A 24,838-nucleotide genomic window follows, 5' to 3' on the forward strand; every position below is an offset into this window, starting at 1 on the left:
TCAATCTATCTTGAAATGTGAGGTAGTTTAAGAGGAAGAATGAAGAACATCTCATAAGGCATTCCAAATGCACTGAAGCCTAGGATTCCTATTCTCAGGAGAATGCTAAGGGAAGGTTTTACTGCTGTTTACACCTAATGATATCATTAGATCTACACCTAATAGATCATATGAAGCCAGATCCTTTTCAGAAGTATGCAGTGCTAGGTTGGCAGACCAAGGTTACCTGTCACAATACAGGCAACTTCAGTCAAATACAAAGAAAACAGATTTCACTATGATAATGTTCTAACACTGAAATCTCTTTTCTGGCTGGAAAAGGCCATGATAGCTATCTCACACAGCCAGCCCTGTTCTGAGTAGAGCACTGAACCACATGACTTCCACAGGTCCCCTCTGACATGAATTATTTGATGATCAAATAAATACCAAGTTACATACTCAGAGTAAGCATTTACAGCTTACTATTTATTTACATACAGCTTTGGGAAGTGGCACTCAATACCAGCAATGGCCAATTTTCAAAATGCACAACACTATTTCCCACTAGGTTCCCTTTCCTATTCTATACCAAATGCTTTTCTATACCAAATGCTTTTCTATACCAAATGCTTTTCTATACCAAATGCTTTTCTATACCATGCTTTTGTATTCGCACAGTAGGAGAACACTTGGTATACTACACCTATTTTTCACTTTTCCAAGTCATAGATCAGAAGAGTAATTAAAATATTGGCAATTACAGAATTGAGCAATTACAGCTTTGAGATCATGGGATTCCTTAACAGCTTCATACAGATTTATCATCTACAAAGGAAATTCAAAGCTATGGCTTTGTGTGCACTGCAAAGAACCAGAGATCAGAAACATGCATCGTGTTGTCCAAATGTGCACAAGCAAGAGGAATCTGGACATGCAGAAAAAAAGGCTGCAGTCATAAGAGAATTCCTCTAGCAAATCAACCATTTAATCCAAACTTGACCTTTCACAATTAGAGTCCATGAGTCACTTACGACCTACTTCTGTTTCTTTTGCCAACAAATATTATTCAAGTGCCAAATGCTACTTGCTGATTATTTGTGTCATACTTGCTTTCACTAATCTTACTTCATCAAAGGTTAGAAATAAACATCTTATTCAAAAATAATTAAGACTGCTACCATCTTGTAGAAAAAGCAGAGTGTACTTGTGCATTACAAAGAGAGCATAGAGAGCAGGCTGCAAAAAGTCCTTCCAAATCCTTGAAAAATTGCCATTCGTTTCAATATTTTCTAAGAGAACATCACTGCTGAGTAAATGGACAGCCAGTAAGGCATGAATCTTAAAAATGGCAAACATAGGCCAAGTAGAAAAATAATACCAGCTAAAACACAATCAAATAATGGTTTCTTCAGTTACCTTTTTATGTTGCAGACTGAAAAAAATACCTCCATGCTGAAGTTTAAACAAAGGAAGATACTACATTTCTCTTTTATTTAAGTTTCCAGTGTTTTTATTCTGATTATTCCACAGAATCTCATTTATAGAAAGCTAGATATTTAAGTCACCTTAATGGCAGCCAGAACACCTTCTGAATCCTGCCTTTCAGCATTCCACAGTTTGCTCTTAGTAGACAAACAAATTAGATATGAAAATAAAACATGCAATAACGTAAGCTAGCGATTCTCATATCAGCTAAAAAATAAAAGTTGACACCATTTCAGGGGTAAAGTCGTATCAACCTCTGGTAGAATTTCAGTATCTACAGGCTGAGTTCAGCACAGACAGCCAACCTGCTGCCAATAATAAGCTTACCTTGCACTGCCCTGCCACGCAGATTGAAGTTCCGTTTTGGTCGCACGGTGTCCCATCTATCACCTTTTCAGCTTGTCTCACATAGAATCGGTAGCCTATAGCACGGCAATTCAGCTCACACTTCTGACTTCCCTTCACTGTAGAAAAAGACAAAAAAAAAATCTTATTAGGAAGACCAGAGCAGTAATGTTAACAAAGAAAACTATATTAAACCAGCCCTGTGGTTTGCAAGAATGCAATGTGAGTGTCTACATCAAATGAATGCTGAACAAGAAAGTAACTCCAATGTAAGCACTTGTACATACTTAATGAAAAGTCAAACAGTATCTCAGCCTTTAATGACAGATATGTTTTTAAGTGACCCAGAGTATTTTAAACTTTTAGAAAATCTTTCCAAATTCAGTCTTCTCACAGCATAGTATTTTGATGCTTCATATCTCCAAAATGTTGTCACATTGCACTGCCATCAGAAAGACATGTCTCAGATTAGGCTCACATACTCACTAACTGGTCAGTTCACCTACAATACACTAATTTAAAAATATATGTGAAAATTTAAAAAAAAATCCAAAGGCTTTTTTCCTCTTGTGCTTTATGCCAGCAGGAGGCTGAGCACCACACAGTTGTTTGCTCACTGCCTTGCTTCCCAGTGGGATGGGGGAGAGAACTGCAAAAAAAAGTAAAACTTGTGGGTTGAGATGAAGCTATTTACTAAGATAGAGAAAAGGAAAAGAATAATAAGTTCTGACAATATAGAGATATCTATGTATATATATGTATGTATATAAAACACGTGATGCACAAGCAATTGCTCAGTACTCCCCAGCAGATGCCCAGCTGGCATGCCCAAACAGCAGAAGAAAGAGAGATGAACTCTCACACTCATCAAAACTCCTTCTGCATGATGCTGTATGCTATGGAATGTCCCTTCGGCCAATTTATGACAGCTGTCCCAATTCTGTTCCCTTCCAGCTCTTTGGGCCCTTCAATGAGAATCACAGAATCGCAGAATCAGAACTAGAATTAGAGAATGGCCTTGGCTCCACAACACTTGGCTACAACACTACTCTAGCAGCAACTATAAACACTGATGTGTTATCAGTGTTGTTTTCCTCCTGGAACCAAACCACAGTATGACACCACACACTCTGAAGCAGGTCCATCCCAGCTGAAACTAAGACACCTCCACACTTCAAAAAGCTTAAAATTTATAATTGTAGAATCATAGAAACACAGAATGATTTTGGATTGGAAGGGACCTTTAAGATCACCTATTTCTACCCCCCCTGCTATAGGCAGGGGCACCTCCCTCTAGCCCAGGTTGCTCACAGCCCCATCCTGTCTGGCCTTGAAGGCTTCCAAAGAGGGATCATCCATAATCTCACTGGGAACCTGTTCCAGTGTCTCATCACCCTCACAGTAAAGAATTTCTTCCTAATATCTAATCTAAACCTACTCTCTTCCAGTTTAAAACCATTTCCCCTTGTCCTGTTGCCACATGCCCTTATAAAAAGTCCCTCCCCAGCTTTCCCATAGGCCCCTTCAGGGATTGCAAGGCCGCTGTAAGGTCTCCTTGGAGCTTTCTCAGCCTGTCCTCATAGGAGAAGTGTTCCAGCCCTCTGACCATCTTTGTGGCCTCTCAAGGCCACACAAAAGACTGCTTCCCAGTCATTAAGCTGGGACTTATCTCTCTCTCATTGCCCCTGGCTTGAAAAATGTTCAGCTAAAGGATTTCTCAACCTTGACCAGGACGTGTCCATCAGTGCTCCTCAGCGAGCTTTGAGATAGTGGTGCAAAAGAATAATCTCTTACACCACCCTGTGACTCAAAGGTTGCTTAAAACGGGATCCATGACGGTGAGAAAAAGACAGCAAGCATAAGGGTAAAGGAGGGAGGGGGAAGGGAATCAAATGTTTCATTTTCCAGGCTTGGTTACAACTGTTGTCCTCATGGGACTGGTCCTCAGTTGAAGTAGTTACAATGTAAATCAAGGATACAACACCTTGGATAAAACATGGAACCATGCGGGAAACAAAGAGCTGCAACAGCACACAATATCAGCTCGCCACAGGCACCAACCCGAGATTCTTCAAGAGTGGTAACACCAATGTTACGTGATGAACAGAAGGGAGAAAAGTGACAACCACACATTTAACAATAACAAATAAATATAACAAATAGAGGTACAACATTACCACCCACAACAACATAAAACATAGTACTACTGCAACCAAAATACAAAATGTAATCAAGAGGTACACTCAGCATTATAGTGCGATCAAATTTTCAATATTTGCGTCATAAAGAACAAATAATAAGTGTAAAAGAATAATCTCTTACATGGGCCTCCTCTAGACCTGCTCCAACAGCTCCCTGCCCTTCGTGTGTTGGGGGTCACAGAACAGGACACGGTACTGCAGGTGGGATCTCACGAGAGCAGAGAGGCAGAGTCACCCCCTGCCCCTGCTGATCACACATCTTTTCATGCAACCCAGGATATGGTTGGCCTTCTGGGCTGTAAGTGCATGTCACTGTACAAAACCTCATGAAAGCTCATCCCACATAAAACCTCCAGACCTGGCAAGAGCCAGAAGGAAACCAGACCATAGAACACTGAGTGCGAAGAACAGAGAAGACAAGACACAGCCTTCTCATGTAAGCTTCTGTTACTCAAAGAGATCAGCCTAACACACCATGCATCTCACACTGTCAAGTTCATTAATACATCCGTAGTCATTCTACTTCAAATCATCGGTCATGTTAAAGTTGCATGCGTTTAATTACTCCTATTTGCCAACTGAAACAATACCTTCAGTTTCTTTCCAACTAAGAATCACAGTGGCAATGAAGTACAAACAGAATTATTTCAACAACAAAATCTTTCCCGTTGACATAATCAAAGAACAAAAATTCCACCAACTTCACAAAGCTTCAACTCATATCCTATGGCATAATTGAAATCCACTGCAATATCACAACACCAAAGGAAACACTCTACACCTCAGTTAGCTGCTAACGCACAGTATTTTTTAAAAAGTGAGATCTTTCCTGCAGTTCAATTCCCAAGTATAACAGTTTTTATGACAAACTGAGTAACATTATCAGCTCAGACACCTCACACGAAACTACTTTCAGAATTCTCAACTGAATGTAATCCAATTTCAATACCCTTTCCAATGAAATCATTGTCCTTCTTGAAAGTGCCCTATTTTTATAACCTCCGTATAAAAAAATACATTTTCTTATTTTTCCTTTCCCTAAAACCAAACTAGAAACCAGTATTTTCTTAAACGTCTGTATATTTTATGTTTATTTCCTTTAGTTCAAGGATTCTGAAGCCTCACTTTCCTGTCCTCCTCCTAATATCTCTTGTTTGGTTTTGATCCTTTAAAATACTTATCCTGTAAGTTCTCAGTTTGCCTTCTAGACTTTGAAAAAGTTAAATAAATTACCTGTTGAACCATCCCATTTTTCCCTGGACTTCCCTCTTTCTTTTTGCTGTGTAAGCCTACTATAATGCTAAAGTAGAGTATAAATAATAACAATCATGCTGAGCTCACTTGCTTTCAGTGGTCAAAATAAATAAATAAAACAAAAATAAATCCTAAACAAAGAGTTAAGAGTCTCTACCTTCAACATTCAAAATTCAGATTCGCTTGATGAGAAAGTGCAAGGCACTGTCTTGGTCACACATATACCAAATACTACCTTTACAGACAATGTTACCAGATTTCAAAGATGGAAAAAACCTTTTGACTGCCTAAGAGTCTAAGTGAATAGCTCCTTCTGAGTGACAGGTATCTTCCACTAGGATCTGTAAAAGTGTGGTGTATTTACTATGCATAAATCACAAAAGAACATATTTGAGAACTCCCTTGCAAAACAAGAGACCAAAGTAGCAAAAAGTACTCTAACACCAATTAACTTTCCATGTATCTTGACACTTCTCCTACCCAGTCTTTTGCCACAACTGTTGTGTTTTTAATCCCATGTCAAACTACACTATTGGCTTGGCAATTGGACAAAAAACATTGATTAAACAATGAGCTGTGAAGCGATTGATTCCACACAGGCAATGTGTTTTAGTACTGTCATATGATCCCAGCCTTTACAAAAGCATCTATCTGACCTCAGGGAATAGACTAAGGCTACAAGCTGAAGGCCTGCCAAAGCAGCTGGCAGCAAGAGACATTACTCAAAAATGGGCTCTTTTAAAAGGCATAACACAGTTCCTAAGACAGTTCACTGTACAGGTACTGTTTCACATGTCTCCCTAATGTTATTTGCTTCTCATGCCTATCTTAACACAACCAAGTCTTTGTGGAACTTCTCACCGTATTCATTTAAACTACCTTATTAAACAGTCGACTTGGGTGAAATACAACGCTACTGTGAGGAGTCTGCCAGAAATATTCATTATTGACTTAACTTAAGCAGAATAATACTTCAGTAAGCAAGCCTACTAACATGCAATATCTGGTTTTTACTTTACATATTGAAAACATAATCTAAGCCTAAAAACTTGCTATGCTTCTCATACTAGCCTTGTCACACGGGCTGTGAGTACACCAGGCCATCCTAGGCATGCGTGCTGCCAGACTGGGAGCCCTTCTCAAGGCTTGTGCTGGAAATCACCTCCCACCTTTCCATACAAGCAGTCACAACCAGGTAGCAACATGCTTCATTTCCTCTAAGCAGGCTGCTTAAATGCAATTTCAGGGCACAGGTTTGAGCAGAAAAATTCAACTGCACCCCACTGCAGTATTTTCCAAATGGCAGAGCTGGGTTCTGTATATTCCCACACCACGACCAACAGCTGGTGCTCTAGCTTAGGCCGCTGTGGTGGTTTTGTGGTGAGGCCTCTTTGCTGACCTGAGCAGCAGCACGCATCAGGAAGTCTGGGCTGACATGCTGACCTGAGGGAGCAGCCATGGCGCCATTTTGTGCCTCCGTGTGGAGCCGGGAAGAACAGCCCACAGGAGGGAAGAACAAGCCAGAACACAGCTTTCCTTACGGAGGAAAAGCATAGGGCAGGACATTTAACCACAACGGACAGTAAGGGAACACGTGCTGAACTGAAACCCCTCGCTGAGTCGGGCTCGCCCTGTGGCCAGCTGCACATCGAGGGAAATCTGCTGTCCGCCCGCCAGAGGCGCAGCCCGGCCGTCAGGGGGCGCCTGGTGCTGGGATGCGGGCGGGAAGAGCCACAGAACAAAAACAAAACAAAAAGCCAGGAAATCATGTGCAAACCAGAACCAACTGCAGATGATCAGTAAGGTAATGAAAGAAATCTATAATTGTGCACAAGTGCACACTGGCTGCCCCTATGTAGTAAGTTTCTCCTCTCTGTTTCAGCTCCTGAGGTTGCAGGCTGCTGGGAACACACACCGTCACTCACTGCACGCATGTTAAATCTGCTGATGCCAGCTGTAGGTGCAACGGGAGCAAATGGCTGAGCAAAGAACTGTCACGTTCCACATGCTGTGAGGTAGAGACTGGAATGTACAAACTCTCACTGATGGACCCTCAGTCCAAAGCTTGATTTAATGTGAGATCCAGACTCCCTGTTGTTATCTGTGTGGTAGCACTAGCTCTCTGTGAAACACTACCAAATGCTTTTACCGTTTGTCAATTTTTGTAAGTTTGCCTAAAGATCTAAAAATAGTTAATAACAAGCTCTGCAACATAAGAAACATGCCTTGGGGGTGCCCAAAGAGAAGTGGCATGCACACTCTTGGCAAGGAAACATCACATCCACATTAATATTACATTATGCGATTAAGTAAATTTACATTAGTCTTCATTCTATGTGCACACTGCCTTGTAAAGTCAACTTCAGTGCATCTCCATAACCGAGCCAAGATGCACTCATCCAGGAGGTGTCAGAATCGATTGTTCCAGGAACAAATTGTCTCTACTCAGCTCGGCAATTTTCAGGGCCTAGCATGCCATAGGCTGTAATCAGTGCTTACAATAGCAGTTATGAATCTGCTTCACGGGAAGTTTAATGGGGCAGAGCCAGCACTGGAAGAGCTTTTAAGAGATTTGCTCGCCTGCCCATGTAACATTAATTTTACTCTATCAGTGTCCTGGGATTTCAGCAATGGGCCTGCAGGTTGGGTTCAGGCTGACACATTGACTATCCTATGGCAGTCTGCAGGGCAGAGCAGGAAGACCTGTAATGCAAGGAGAGCCTGACAAGTCTCCGGCTGCTGTATTCACTGTACTCATCAGTAAACTCATTCGTAAGTCTACAGCATGAGGTCATCCAAATAAAGCAATGGTTTCTTCCATTCAGGAGACATAATTTAACATGTGCTGTATGTAAGGCAGAACTTACAGTTTTGTGAAACCAAAGTTTCTGTTTGAACGTTTTGCTTACATGTAAGTACATACATACAGGAAAACAAAGTCAAGTTCAATACACTTCTAGCAGTGTGAACTAAAACTGAACTAAAAGTTTTTGGAAGTGGCCAGAAAGAACAATGTTTCTTACAGCACAGATACCTGTTGCCTGATTTCTAAATAACCACATTTGTTTTCCCAACAGAAAGGCTACTGTGGAGTGATATGTTTACTTAAGTCTCTTTTGATACTTTCTCCTCGTTAGGCTTGGGAATATCTTTTGACAATAACCAGAAGGAGATGTGTTTATTTTTTACTTTTCTCCTTTCAGTTTTGTTAAATATTAGCTCAGTTATAAACTTCTAATACTCTGGCCTTGATGTTTCGTTTTGGTTTATATCTTGAAAAAAATTGTTTTCCATGCTTCACTCTAAGGGATAAAATTTTTTTACTTCCACTTTTCCTCTCTTCATGTAATGTAGTAGTTTATTACTTCAACTGGTCTCAATAACTTGATATGCATGTAAAAATCATCCTTCAGCAAGGTTTAAATAGTAAGACATATATATATGTGTGTACGTATCCTATATATATATGTATACGTACCCAATGTATTATATATAAAATATATATGTATGTATCCAACCTTTTATAAAAAGACTGCAGCTACATTCCAACAAATATGAGAAATCAAAGAAGAAAGGTATTCAAACAAACTTTTCGTCTTTACCTGGACAGACCAGAGTTTGTTCTACTCCCAAATCCACTAAGTCCTATGTGAAATAGTCATGAGGAACTTTGAGACGTGTGTCATATATAAGACCTATATTGCCCTTAATGCAAAGTATTGTGACCTGCACACAGCTGAACCTTATAAAGATTTTTGAGATTAATGAGGCGAGGAAAAATCTCTTCTCTACAACACAGGGAAGCACAGAGAGCTGTCAGGATGACAGCCCCTGAGCTCTGGTACTTCAGCGGCTGTCCAGGATCTATCTACGCAGGCAGAATTGGGCTGACCAGCAGAGATCCCATGATAACCTCATTAAGCCAACTGGCTCCTTCCAGCAGGGTGCTCTGTGCTGTGCAACAAACACATGGGCACTCTGCACTCTGTTGAGAACTTACAGCTTTGTGAGATACTAGGCTGGGGAAAGGTTCTGGCTGCTAAGCAAAAAGTGAATACTGAAAATGGGCCACTCTCTGTAACTCACTGAATGTAACAGGAGTCTATCTATCAACTCCAATGAGGTTGAACTATCTTGAGCAGCCCATCCTAAGATTATGGGACCAATATACTATTTTAATTACTTAACAAAGTCAATCTTACCATTAGAGCATATTTTCCACCACCAATTGCTTGCTAGTTGCAGATATGGCCTGTGAAAATCTTTATTTTACTAACTAGATGAAGCCTTAAGTGGCTCTGTAACTAAACAAAAAAAGTACAGAAAATAAAGTTTATTTATAATATGTGGATCCTGAAATATTGATGCACATCAGACATTTTGATTTAAATATCCTTTCTAAAAATACTGTTCTTGTCCAAGCTTTCTGATCAATAAATGAATATTATGCATACCATCCTTGTTCCAACTCCTTTGCAATGGAATTTCAGAAGCCTAAGTAACTGAAGGAAATCAAGTATCTTGCCAGCTTTCCCATGATGCCTCTTCCCTCTTTCCACTTGTGTTTGTGTCTTTCTGACTGGCTCTGATTTTCCACCATCTTTTCCTCATATTTAGTGTTTTTGGCAATAAGCAATTTGCAAACATGATCATTTATTCTAGTTTTCCTGGTTTCTCAATTTCTCCCAGATCCCAGTGTCATTAAAAAACTATTAGTGATGTCTTACAGATTTGCTGTCATCCATTAAAAAATAGCTGGAAAGTTGATCATTACTCCCCAATGAAATTAATAGAAACCAACCGGAAATAAGTCATTCATAAAAACAGACACACAGAAGTCTCTCTTGACTAGTTGGACATCTGGAAACCAGCAACAGGTATAAATTTGATGTGACTTTATGAAGTCTTTTTTTTTTTTTTTTCCCTGACTGCCTAAAAATGTGCCTTAGCATAGCATGAATGTTCACCCTGGGTCACCCTGTAAAAGGAGAAAAGTGTAGGTATCTGGAAGTTATGATGTTTAATAAAAGCTGCTGAAATGCCCACAATGAGCTCAGTCATCTCTGCCATCTTGAATTACTTCTAAAAAAAGCAGAAATCCAAAGAGCTGCCTTAAAAACCTACAGAGCTTTTTTCTTTTTTACAGCATTCAGAAATAGTGATAACCCACAGAAGGAGGGGTTTTGCACAGTAACAATAACACAGTTGCTCTATGACATAAACACCAAGCATTTATAACTGCAAATGGTATGGAACTGTTATCAGAATACATTACACGACTGCTCTGGTTACAGCTTTTATAAACACTGGGGAAATCTTACTAATAACATTACTGAGTCATAACGAAACAAAGCATCTATAAACCACTGTGCCTGCCACAAATCACTGCATACTCCAAGATGGCCAGTCCTTCCCAAGTGCGGCTATTTCTATGCCCTCAGATTGCTGTAGAATTTAGAAAGCATTAGCCTATTTTTTTTAGTTAAAATAATTTGATTCAATCAGTGGTCAAAACAGAGTTTTGCATTTCTGTTTTAAATAAACACACAACATTTGTTTACCAAAACTGTAAGATTTCTGCTTGCTGTAAAGAATATAAACCAAAACCTTAGATGTCAACGTGCTATCGGCCCTAGTTCAGCAAAGCATTGACTGGGTTTGTGTATCTGTGCAGTAACTACTGCTGGTCCAATGGAACTGCCACAAATTGGATGTTCACCTGCAGCTCAGGGCCAGTAGTCCTTTAAATGACACAACTAGGCACAGTCGTTGCTTCTGCAGGCATCAGCTCTAAGAAATAATGCCAAATGCAACCCACTTAAAGCAAACAAACCACAACAACAAACCTAGTAAGGACTATTTTCATGTCTGCCAGAATTCTTAGTACAACTGTCAACCATGCAAGTCTTGGCCACTGGATGTCTCCACTGCTCCGTGCAAACAGAGGTTAAAGCACTTCTCTGGCAGTGAAAAAAGGCAATCTGTATTTACAATCTAACCACTTAACCTTGCACGCAGTGCTCAGCAGCCACACAGACTTAAGCTCTCTGGCCTTCAGAGCACCCAGAAGATGACAGTTTTATGTAGGATTCACTCCTGGGGAAGCTCTGAATAACAGCTCTCAGTGTGCAAAGTCAAATTTATGAAAAAAAAAATCAGGTAAGTAGAAGAAATACAGAGAGCAGCAGCTTGAACTCAACAGTTTTTGCTTCCCTTTATGTCCAGAAAGAGCTAATATTGCATCAGTAAAACCCTCAGTAAAGTAAAGATGATTAACAAAAAGCACAGGTACTTCTAAAGGGCAGTGAAAAAAATCCCCTCAACATACTCTTCAGTGGCATAGCAGGCTCATGTACATTGGACTAAATCAACTATTTAGTAATCATATGGGCTGATATCCTTCAAAAACTGTTTACAGCAGAGAGACTTACTAGGATTTCAAGGACGATGCCTTCTCTTGCAGGGACATGATACAGGACTCATTACAAGTAAAAGGAAAAGATTTAGAACGTATTACCAAAGCCCAAACTAAGGACAGGGAGGAAAAAAATCCAACAAAACAACATACACCAGAAAGTGCTCTATCTCATGAAACGCCAACTGTTTCCTGAGGGAAGCTGAGAGTAGCTGTCCCAGCTGCTAGGAGTTTGGCATTTTCTGAAAGCAGCTTGATGCTGCTTTCTGCCAGTCTTTAAAATTTACAAGACTTAAATGTTTGCATTTGATTACCTAAGAATCTTACTGATCTCTAAAATCTGAGGTTGAATCCACATGTGTATCCTGAAACAAAATTCTCTCCGTCAGCAAACAAGCAGCCCCCAAATATTTTCAAAATAGAAACATAAAAAACTGCTGCAGAAAATCAATCGTTTCGCAATGCTAGTAAATGTAACCTCAAATCCTGCCTTCTTTCCCCAGAGTTCTTTGGCATTTCTATTAAAATCATTTCTATTAAATAAGGTCTTCATGTCACACCTCAGAGTAATAAGTGCACATGGTAGACGGGTAGGCAAGGAGATTCAAGTTTGGGCTTGTGAAGCCCCTAGCAACATTCCACACAAAAGCTTTCAGTCATGGATTACGGGAATACATTTTCGCTTACGAAGTTAAATGTCTTAGAAATCTCTCTACTATTAAAACATGAACTCTGTATTTGAACAGTAACATTGCACAAAGTAATGCTTTTCTTTAAAATGAAAAGACTGTGAGTGTATCATCCAGATCTCTAGTATCCACTAGCATTCCTAACGAGGACATGCAGAATACCTTACTAATATTTGTGACCCACTGAAGTCTTCACGTAAGTTAGAGGTTTGCTTTTTCAACAAGTCCCTCCTCAATGAAGTGCATCCTTTCTTCAATTTGAATATAAGTATTTACCTAATGGCAAAACCTGACAGCAGCAGAAAGAGGGAACATGGAATTCTGCTCTTTGTTGCCGTCAAGCTCTTGTACAGAATGAGCCAGCTCTCACTGACTCATGCTGTTGCATGACTGGGCAACAAATTTCTCCTTTCTTTCATAATTTGCTCTGAAAATTATAGATTACATTAAAGTCAAAATGCCTTCTGATGCTGAGCTTCTCTAAGTTATTTAGCTTAGGAAAAAAAATAAAGCAACCTAACAATTTTGTTAAAGACAAATTTTTTCTGTCACTACTTGCAAAAAATGATCAGATGATTTTCCAATATATATAATTCCAAAAGTAATGCCTTCTATTTTATTATGTTGACCAACAGTGTCACAGTCGGATGTTGGTGGTATGGCAGCAGAGGTTGAACCTTCCCACCAGTATTCCATTACATGCTGCTGCTGTGTGACAGATGGCAGCAGAGGAGCACTCTGACAAAATGGTGTCTGCCACGGAAGTGTGGGCAAAGTGAAGGGGTGGGATTGAATTCCTCCATACAGAAACTGTATCCACTGACATTCACTGATGCTTGTTGAACCTTTATGGAGACTAAGCAGTGGATGTGAGCACGCTGAGGTGATGGGCAGTGCATTTCAGCTGTGCTGACAGTGGGGCATCTCCAGTGGTGCAGATTTTTATGTGTGGTTTGTGGGTTCTTGTTCACTGCTGGTATAAACACACAGCTAACGGCGGTGACTGTGTTGAAAAAAAACATCCGTAGCTGAAAATTTGCCCTATCAAACAGTACTATTGTGCTCTTCATATCTGCTGTAGAAATAAGTAGGAAGCAATACAATGGAAATAAATAGGAAGCATTACCTTTGGAGTGACCTACACACACATATATACATACATACAGAAAGATGTACATATAAATGTATACACACACACGTTTAGTTACTCTGTTAAGGAGCCATAGATACCTGCTGGTCCTTAACAAAATCTGCTATTCTTATCACTAAACAATTACACTATTTTATCAGTCAACACTGTGTAATTTAATGAAAGTATAAGTATGCACAGTTGAAGGCATTTTCAGCTTATAATACAGGTGAGCTATTTTCCTGTTCCTGTACACTGGCTGCTCCACAAGTGACTAAACGTACTGCAGCACAGACTGCCAGTAAGCATTCATGCCAGAGTGTAAGTATCCATGCAAGGGCTGGGATTTCCATCTTCTAAGCTAAGAATAGAAGCCCAAACTTGTGCTAAGTATGTTTATTTACCTACTCATCTATTCATCTATTTTTACAGTTGCATCTATTTCTATACATCTTACATACGATCCTTAACACATGCATGCACTGATGGGCAAAGTAACAGAGAAGACTTAATGCCTTCTTTAGGGGCTTGTGACTGAAGAGTCTCTGCTCTGGAACACCACCAAGAAATGACCATGTTCAGAGCCACTGAAGAAAGAATAGAATAGAATAGAAACAAGTAGCAGTCAATTATCAGCCCCATGGATACTGACACTGGCCCTAAGGAAGCTCATGCCAATATGTTTTGACTGAGCCTTATGTACTGAATGCTGAACTTCAGTAAAAAAAGAAAAACAAAAAACACTTTTAATAGAGAGTTGAGATTTTCTGGAATACTAGTAGGGAATTTTGCTTATTTCAATATTAATAACTTAATATAACTATTACTGGATCTAAAATGTCCTAAGTGTATTTCTCTGCCCTCTTGCCACAGCCTAGACAAATAATAGTAAGCAAATAAATTCTTATGGATTAGTTACAAAGTTCTGTGCTTTCATTTGCATACTCACCAAAGGTATGTATCTCCTACATTTTCATAAACATTAGTTTAAAATGAATGTCCACTATAACAATGTTTTCAACAAGATGCCGATAAACTGGAGTTCAGAGAGTTAACTTTAAAGCTGCTTTCCCTCTGGTAGCAGACAAAATCCTAAACATTTGGTGTTTGGAGATTTGGTTTCACATAATGTTTCTTTTCAAGACTATTGTTATAGAAAAGGCCATAACAATCACTGCTCGGTCTCAAGATTTCTTAGCAACTTGGCTTCTAATTTAAGCTTCTCTTTTATTTAGGTTTCCTGAGCTTTAGTTTCTTTGATTGCTAGGTGTTAGGGTCCCTGCAGAAAACTGAAAGGTACCACCTTGGTGAGCCAGGATCTGGGAAAATCAAACTAGCAGGCAGTGAGGAGCAGCAGAGAGCCCCAGCTTCCTCTCTGATCCCAGGAACTGGCTGCCACTAGCTCTGGCCTGGGCACGACCAGACTCTGCACTCCTGGTGACTGGGCACCAGTTTAAAGCCTGAGTTCCCACTTCCCTTCTCTCTCAGTTTAGGGGAAGAATAGGATGTCTGATAACAGAGCATTTTAATACAAGATCTGCTCCAGTAGGTCTCTTTCAGACCTTGCAATGGCTGCACAAGGGGACGTGAAGGGCCCCAGAGAGCCCCATGGCACAGCCACGGTGCCTGGAATGCTTCTGCTGGACTGAGCTGCCCCCAGGCACTGGCAAAAGTCATCTCAGGGCAGTTTTTACCTCGGGAATTAGGGAGCAGGTGTCAGATGACAGAAATCCAAAAAGGGACAGACAGTTTCTGAGCTAACAAGAGCAGAGTAAGGAGAGGCTGGGAAATGCTGAACAAGTGAACTCAGTTCCATTTCCTGAAAAAATTCTGCCTGAAGAAATCAAACCCTCTATTTGTAAGCACCTATAAAATAACCAGGGCAACAGTAGCAGCTAGTATGGATTTGTCAAGATAAAAATCTTGTCAAACCCATTTAATTTCCTTCTGCAAACAGGCTGTACGTGTGTGAGAAGTGGAAGCTGTGATTTTGCTTGGCCTTCCTAAGGGCTTTGTCACTACCTAGAAAAAGCTGCAAAAATCCCATCTAGAAGAAATTTACACAAGAGACGTGCAGAGTTAGTTAAAAAGCTACACTTGGTAGTTCTGAGTAGCTCACTGGCCAGATTGCAGCGTCTATTGAGGAAATATCTGCAAGAGTCTTCCCTAAATCTGATTCCAGTGTGTGTTTTCATGAACAAACAGACGATGATGCTTTCCAGAGAGATGACACTTGCAGATAACGCTGAGCTAGGGAAGGCAGCAAGAATGCTGGAGGGAAGGAATAGGTTCAGAAAAGATGTTGACAGTATTGCAAGAGTAGCTGTAAACCTACAGGTAGCCTGCAAATCATATCAATAATTCAGAAGTTCAGCAGGAGCACTACACGCGCGTCCGGACGTGTGACAACATGAACACAGCCCAGGTGGCAGCGTCCCCATGACCAGAGTTCCAGGAGACACAACAACCAAACAGGCAGGATGCAAGTCATGGTGCTGTTCTGCAAAAACAGAGGGGATGAGAATCTCTACAGCATACAGGCAAGTATAGAAGAGAATAAAATGTTCTGATGTGTCCTGTGAACTGGACAGGAGATAACAGGCCAGAGTGGCAGCTAAGACTTCCTAGTCTCTACCAGCCTTAGACTCTCTCATACAGCAGACCACATTCAGCATAAACAGTTTTATAGGACAGTGGAAAAATCATCAACCTCTAATAACAGAAATACCAGATGATCACCCAGTACTTCAGTAGACCCCCCCCATAAGAAGATGTTTCTCCTTGATCATAACTATGTATCACCTTGAAGGAGAAATAAAGACCACACTTTTTAAAAGCTTCATTTTCTAATACATTTTAGTTTGATACCCAGCAACCAACTGTTACCTATGCATGAAAGCATCAGAACCATTTCAAAGATCTCAAACAAAGTCTTTCACTTTTGTGAAATGGAATTTTAAGGTTTTAAAGCCACTATTTCCAATAACCTTGCAGTGAATGCTAAAGGCCAAGGAGCCTATGGCTGTGTGGCCACGCTGCCCAGCTACTACTAAGCACAACACAATAGCGACTTTTGGAGATGTGGGACATTTCAAAAATGTTGCCAAACCTCCAAGAAAGCTAAGTTAAGCAACCATGTCCAGTCTAGTTATATTCATTTCTCCCAAGGCGATTGGGAGTAGAGGGAAAGGATTGGATGTTTAAATGTGCAAATCATTTTAAAGCATCTGCATCAATTAATACTTGTTAACATGCTATGTAAGAAGGGACACACATTAACACAGCTCCCTTAAGATTCTCTAAAGCACTTCTCCCCGCTTCTACCTCAAGTTGGAGTCAATGCACCATAGCGATACAGTAATTGTTTCAAGTTTGGCAGTAAGACTGCTGCCAAATATGTAAGCTATTCACAAATACTATCCAAAAAGAGAGGGCAAGCATTTTGTGATGTAGGATTTACTCAGCACAGACCTTAATGGAGGATGAAGCTGTTTGGGTTGAAATAGCAGAGGCAGCTTCACTAACTGCAAAGAATTCAAGGGGGAGAGAAGGGGAAACTTCAGCAAAAATACTACAGCAAAAAGTAATGCATTACACTGACAGACTTCAAATATAAATTACCTCTCTTTTAGCCAAAAAGCATCTGTACAAAAGTTGATGCTAACCATTATCCATTTTCCATTGAAATTGTTCTGCACTGGCTCAGACACCAAACAATCTATATGTGCACGCTTTTGGCAGCTCCCCTCCCCCCTCCTGAAGCACTGCCTGCTCTTCTAGTGAAAATAAGCCAGTGTAAATCGTTTAAGGAGCCTTCTCAAATGTGACGCACCAATCCATACCAAGGAATTAAGGATCTGGGGACAAAAATCCCCCACTTCTCCTAAAGAAGAACACAAGAGGGTTCTACTCTGTTATTCAATAGCCAGATTATTAAGAACGATTAGAAATCCCTTCTCGCTCAATGCTCTCCTTTTATTTGGCATTCTCCTAAATTCTAAAATACTCTGCAGTGAAATAGGAGAATGTCATGACTAGGAGACATGAACTGGCACAACTTTGTCATTGCAAGGGAGCAGTAAAATTCTATCCAGGGCAATGACTGTCCTTAAAAGAAAACAGAGGAAAGTCAGAAGAAAAAAAACACAACCACAGCAGCTCTCAAGTTATATTAGCTGCTATTCTTCTGGAATTAATCATTGCTGGACAGGAGATGTTGCCAAGCAAATGAACTATTCAGATTCTGCGAGGAAGGAGATTACTGATGAAATAAATATTCTAAATTGTGTTGCTCTCTAAAACACCAGAGAGCTCCTGTTACAATATGCCAGAGAATACTGAGCCTGCAAAGTATTCACGCTGGATAAAGTTTAGATATGCTAACACTTCAGCTATTCCAGAGCTTATTGCTTGTATATTGACCATCTTATACACAACATGAATGTAGAGCACAATCGTATATTAAATTAGTGGCATACTCTTGAGAACTCCAGTGAAGATGCAAGAGAATTCAAAACAGATGGAGGTATTTTTCTTGACTATAGAACATTCTAAATAGGAAGACATATCAGTTACAACTGGGAATTACTGTAGGTTGGTATCTGCCACAGACATGATATTTTGCAAGTTAAAATATTTACAGTGCATGTGAAGACCTGATCTGGAAACGTGCACTGTCCTGGGCTGCACAGATGCATCACAGAAGCCTTCTGCTTCTGCATTTTGGAGACAGCCTTCCAAGCTTGAAGTGCAGCTGCCAAGCAAGTAACACAGAGCAGCCCACCTTGCTATAAGGCAAGAGGGCAGTAACAGGCAGCCCCAGTACTCTAGGAGTTAGCTCTTACACCAGGCTTGGAATCCTACCTGTACGTGTTGGGTCATATTCTTTTACAGACTCTAGATCTCCTTTCCATTTGCAAACTTCTGTAAGTACAAAGACACTCTGCAACGAGCAGCAAATACAGAATCCTAGAAAGTTCCCCTACAGCCTTTAAATACTGGCTGCAAGTCCTTCAAAAGACATCATAGGGATGGCTCATGAGAACGAGATATGAACAAAATGTATTCCATCTGAGCTAAGTGCATTAGAAGACAACTGCAGTCAGAAAATAATTCTTGACCTAATGTTTTATTTCCACTGAAAGACAATCACTTCCATTTTGGTGGTGACTGTGGATTGAGCAGTGATGGTACTGATGTGTGGTTTGGCACAGCATAGCAGTACCAGAAATAGGAAGAAGAATGCATGCTGGTATTATATGTGATTCAACATGCTCCATTTCAAATCAACTGCTAGCAGCGTGGTTGAGCTATTAGCAACATTTTCTTCTTTTGTATTTACATTGAAAGCAATTGAGATGGTTTTGTAATTGTTTCCAAAAGGCTTACAACATCGGTAAGACAAAACTATCTATCATCAGTGTTTCTACTAAAAATCCATTTATAGCTGTAACAGTTAAATTTATCACATATTTTAATTTCTCCTTTACTGGCACCAAGAATGACAGATAAGAATAGAAGAAATTATACAGAGAATATATAATTATATGTATATAATATATACATATTATATAGAATATTTCTATTATAAATAGAAAAACTATTTGAGGCAGGATGCTTCCTATTAGATCCTACAACAGTGAAGATCTGCTTTATGGTATTGACACATAAGTAACCATCTATATTCTATAAATTTCAAGCCACAGAATCAAGATAAAATTTCCCTTCTCACAGGAGTACTATGGGAATCAAATCCAATAACTGCTGAGATGCTCACATAGTTCTGTGCCGCATGTTAAACAAATAGCCAGGCAGGTACAGTCTGCCACTCCCTGAACTGCGTAGTATAGATTTGACAAGATATCACTTAAATCACAAAACTGTTTTGATCAAAGTGAAACAGTTCTTAGACTGAGAAAGCATGACACAAATTGGCACCTGGGTCTTCTAAAACAGAAATAGCTTTTAAAAGTAAGAATTCCTGAGGAGAAGCACTGCACACAAATCCTCATGGAGCAGACACAACATCAGTTCTATCTGCAGCTGTTTTAGGCAGGAAAAACTAACCCCGTGGTTTGGATGCTATTGCAAGGATAATCTGACCTCATTTTAAACTGGATTTGATCCAGTGTTCTTGCAATGCTCCAAGGAGACTTGATCCAGTGATGACTTCTAAACTGATTTTCATAGAACAGAAACAACGTTTATCAAGCACCTTTTTTAATTTCACAGTGACTGATGTGTTTCCACCAAGATAACGTTTTGTTGTAGCTTAAAATTAATGAAAATTAAAGTTTTCATTTATTAAGTTTACCTTCTTCCAGCATACGTTGCATCTTTCTGTTCACAACTCCCACCCCAAATGAAAACAGAATGTGAGTCACAAAAGGGCTAAACGTGTCAACCCAGCTAACTGCAAGAACTTTCTATCTTGCCAAATGCAGATTTATGCAGCAAAAGCTGCAGTCCCTGGACAACAGGACCTTTGACATTTTCAGCTAAACTATCCAACTTAGCTATTATCATTTGGAAAATGTTTTAAACTTTTCTTTCAAACAACTACACTGTGAATGTGCTGGAAAAATGACTGAAAAGATTTTTCTACAAAACTATCACTGCTTTTATAAGGAGCTACTCAAATGCCATCGTTGTGGATCATCTGCTCAGCAAATACATACATGAAACAAGCATGCAGTTTTTTATTTACTCAGACTGCTGCACAGTTATTATTTAAATATTGCTTTGCTGAATCAGTACCTAGTGATTCTATGCAGTTCTTAAAGGAATTTGGTATTTCTGCATATTCCATTTTCTGCAAACATTCTCCATGTCCTGTGATCCTACAGAATAGGAGGAGCATACCTCTCTTGCACCACTGAAGACCAAACACTGCCAAGACACATCACCTAGCCCCACCCTCTTTAAAGATGCCTCCTGGTCACGTTTCACAGAGCCAGTCTGAAGCTCTCTTGTTTCCAATACATTTGATGCAAGTAAAGACACAGTTCTGCACAAGTACCCCATGCCCTGCACAACAGGAGACAACAAACCTGGGGTCAGTCACTCCACCCGTTCCCCAAGGCAAGCAGCAGCAGCCAAAGGAATCCTTCCATTCCCATTGCAGCCAGTCAGGATGCTAAGCAAATAAATAAACAGATATGTGCTGCAGAGCAATCCCATTGAAAACCATCCAAATTTCAGTGCAGCAACAATCTCCCGATATTGTTTGAACATAAACCAGAGATTGAACGTTCTGCAATAAAATTGTTCAGTGATGCTAACAAAAATATTAAATTTCAACAATATGCTGACTTTTTTAAAATGGACATCTGTTTACATTTAGGTTTTTCATATGACTATATTCAACAACAATGAAAGGATGAGAGCATTCCTCTCCCCATATCCCTCCAAAACTGGTGAGTGAATAGCATACCAATTAAACTGAGAAAACAGCAGTGAAGGAGATCAAGTTATGCAGTCCTTATTTGAAGGAAGTACACCCACTGAAGTTAAAGGGGAGAACCTATAGTCCAAGTAACTGAAATCACTTGAAATGAGTAAGGATGGCTGGATCTGGAGGGGATCCTAGCCTGCCCCTCAGTGCCTCTCCATCCTTGTCTTCTGACATGTGTCTGCCCCTGAGGCATCACCAGCTGCACTGTGTCATATCTGAAGTGTGTAAAAGCAGCACTTTACAGAAAACTTAAGCCATGGTAATGAAAACATCAGCACACCTATCTGCTGTGCCACTCTGTGCTACCCCAACAGCAAAAAACACAACAGACAGCTCAAGGGATTGCCCTTGAATCCCCGTGCTTGGTGCTGCAGCACCCCTGCTGCTGGCATACAGCAGATGTGCCAGCCAAAGCAGCTGGCCACCTGAAACCTCGCCTGTCTTATGGAGGCCGTTTCTGCTTCACTATGTGAATTCAGGGTAGCCTGTTTCAGCCAGACCCACCCCAAAAACAGCTCCAGGGTCCTAGCAGGATTTATGCCCTCCAGCCATGATCACCAGCAGTCCTGTTGCCTAGTTGTTGAGCAGTTCCTTGCCAAACATCTGAGCACACATAGCTGGCAAAGAAAATGAGAAATCCTCAGCCTTGAGATGCTGTAACCCCTTTCAGCGGATGACTGAATATTTTGCTTTTAATGGGGAACTTTCAAAAAGCATTTGCTGTCATTAGGAACGGAGGCGGTCAGTTTTCCCAGGGCACTGACATTGCTTCAGGTCACACACTACTCTCTTGCAGAGTGCTTGAACTAGGAAATGAGGACGAGATGGAGCAGTCGGGCTGCCTGGGAACAAATGGAAATACGAACACGGCTCTCCATTCCCACTAAGAAACTGGTACTGGCTTGTTTATAGTTACTGACCTCTTATTTCTCACGGCTATTTTTGTGCTGATAAGCAGGGACAGTACTTTTTCATAATAATCTGAATGTCTTATATACTAAAATAGTATGATATCATAAATATCAATAAAACAATTCTTGACAACAAAGTGAATTAATGAAGGCTATTTGGTGCTATCTAAGATAAAGTATTCCTGGAAATGATAAAGACTTCCACACACTTGAAATTTCAGGAAACAGAAAGAAAGATTGTGAGATCAGACTTTTCTAATCATATTATGCAAGCATAAATTGGAATTACTTACACCTAAGTTTTATAGTGTTCTAGTGTTAAGAAGCAGGTTTCACAATATCAAAACTAAGAGCTAAAATGTTTGAGGTTAAAAAGCAACTAACAAAAAAGCAAAATTTTGAGAGCTTTTACTACATACATTTACTTACTGTTTTCCTAGATTATCATTTAAACAAGCTATATCTAAACAAGATCCACAGAAAGCTGTTAACTCAATTTCCCTCTTTAAAATCAACCTTTCTTACAGAACTAAGAAAGCAACTGGAACTCTTTTCCTTGGTTATAAAAGTACTAGGAACACAGATTTCCAGTAAGCTATGTGATGCCTACTAACACCATGCTTTCATTTAAAAAAGAAAAGAACGAGATTCCATTGTGCTGCCACTTAGTTACAATCTTCAACACTTCCATAATCCTACTTTCAGAGATTTGTGTTAATGATCTGCCACATTTTATTGCTGCCTGGCAGACCCCACACAAAGTTAACCCTTCACACCCACACAAATGAACAGAGCTCTCAGCCTGAGTTCTGCACGGGACTGCAGCCTCACAGTGTGGTGCTACCCCAAAAGATACAGAGATCTGGGCATCATAAATAGCAATCTCCACCATGGCAAGTAAAAGAAAAGAACAGCAAAATCTCCACGGATTCCCATGAAGTCAGAGTTAACTCCCAGAGCTTTTAAATACGATGTGTCTTTTATATCATGTACCACCGCAGAAATAACATTTCAGTGGTAGGACCAACAGCAGGCACATCAAGCCATTGTTTCTGCGCTGCAGGATACATGAACTTTTTGTGATACGTAACAGCTTTTTCGTAACGCTGCAATAAGACACTAATAATAGAAGAGTCTCTCATATTGTAAGCATACTCAGCAGATTTTACAGGCAAAACACCTACAAAATCTCAAAATGCAGTGTATCTAGAACGATGCACCGGGCACCGCATAGGCAGAAAAAGCAGATAGAAGAGCTTTTGCAGGATCTACCAGTTGGTCAACTTCAAGGATAAATGTTTATATACTAAGTCGGGTGAGATGTTCAGACGCATTTGGGGAAGATAGCTTTTACTCTCGCTGATTATTGACTTGACTTCTGTCTAGAAGTGCATCGTTAAACACGAAATGACTTTGAAATTGTTCTCGTGTCAGTTAAGCCTTAGTTTTGTATAATAATGGCACGATCATCACTAGTGATGAAGTCAGCTTTGGACGGATATGATATCCATCATATCAGCACCTTCTCACTCACTACTCACCATTTGATGCTGTCCCAGCACAGCCTGCCACAGTGCCCTCAGCAGCTCCATCAGTTTGCGAGGCCACTGGCATGGTCAGAGTTAACATAAATCTTCTTGGAAGGTTCACTCAGATTAAGTTGCTCAGTTTAAAGGACAGACCAGCAAACAGCTGTACTCACACAACTCAGGGGGCTGTGAACTGCAGGGGGAAGTGGTAATAAGCATCAGGAAAAAGGATCTCCTTAGTCTAGTTGCACTGCAAAGCCAAGGAACTACACGTTCATAGTTAATGGAAGAAGAATGGTTAGAAACCTTACCCAAGCCAAAGACTGAAGGCTGTCTAACATGGAGTAAAATAGTCCTTCAGAAAGTGAATGAGGCAGTTACTGAGGTAATCGATGATACTTTGAGATGGTCGTGCTTAGTCAGTGCATAACCAGGGACTATTCACCAAGAGCAGCCATAGGAAAAGCCATGAAAACAAGCAAACAAAATGGCAGGAAAGCTTACTCTGGCCATTTCATTTTTGCTGGTTTTCTCTTCTAATAACCTTTTCTCCAAATCAGAATTGGGCACATCACTTCCCAGACAGCAGCTCTAATGAAAGCCACAACTTCAGCTATTACATTAACTAAAGTTCATAAAGTCTGCAGAGCAAAACATATTTCCAGTCAGACAGTCATCAAGTCCATGGGTATTTATGGAGGCATTTGATGGTGTGGGTTAGTCCCAATTTAGGAGCTCTGTTTTTCTATGCAAGCCTGGAGACCTCACATATGGTTACTGGGAGCAGTCAACATAAAACGCTAAAGTAAACAGCACTGATTTATTTGCTGCTTCATTTTCAGACTTTGATTCTGTAAACACGCTTATTTCTAGAACATTAACAGTCTCTCTTCTATTTTGAATATTTACCTGACTAAAATGAAGAACGGAAGAGGGTAACAAGAAAGCAGTTCTTTCTGTGGCTCTTGTTTTTATGGCTGGGATGCTGGAAGGATTACCTTTCTTCTGTTTTCACTTTGGCAGGTTACAGCACAGTGCTTGAGCCTGCTTTTTGCCTATTTCCATGTACTGAAGCACACAGAGTTGAGTTGATTGTTCGAGGTCACGCAAGGAGCAAGTAGCCCACTAGGATTACAGCCCCAACTCCACTTCCTCATAACTAAACATAACATAACAGAAAGAACTGCTCCTGCAGTTCTTTATGCTAAACCATGTGGCAAAGTTAAATCTTCCTCTCTGAAAGCTTGCTCAATTTCTCTCTTTATTCTTCTTTTACCTCGCTTCATTGCTCCACTAGAGCTAGAAAACAATGACTTTTTTTTTTCCATTGTATTTCTCAATAATGAGTAACTACACAATTAAAGAGACATGTGTGAGTATTTATTTAGTTTCTTTAATAATTGCCTTTACAACAGCATTTGCAAGTCTGAGAACAAGCAGCTTTT

General features: G+C 40.1%; 1 protein-coding gene across 2 annotated transcripts in view; it reads right to left on the reverse strand.

Annotated features, from left to right (window-relative positions):
• Positions 1–24,838, reverse strand: part of THSD4 (thrombospondin type 1 domain containing 4) — a 258,583-nt gene that overhangs the window by 145,267 nt on the left and 88,478 nt on the right. For both annotated transcript variants that reach the window (XM_052671768.1, XM_052671769.1), the window contains exon 7: positions 1,795–1,931. In XM_052671768.1, coding sequence (XP_052527728.1) covers positions 1,795–1,931 — 137 coding nt within the window. The remainder of the gene's footprint in view (positions 1–1,794; positions 1,932–24,838) is intronic.

Source organism: Tympanuchus pallidicinctus, unplaced genomic scaffold, assembly GCF_026119805.1.
Source record: "Tympanuchus pallidicinctus isolate F22 unplaced genomic scaffold, pur_lepc_1.0 scaffold12, whole genome shotgun sequence".
Taxonomy (NCBI): domain Eukaryota; kingdom Metazoa; phylum Chordata; class Aves; order Galliformes; family Phasianidae; genus Tympanuchus; species Tympanuchus pallidicinctus.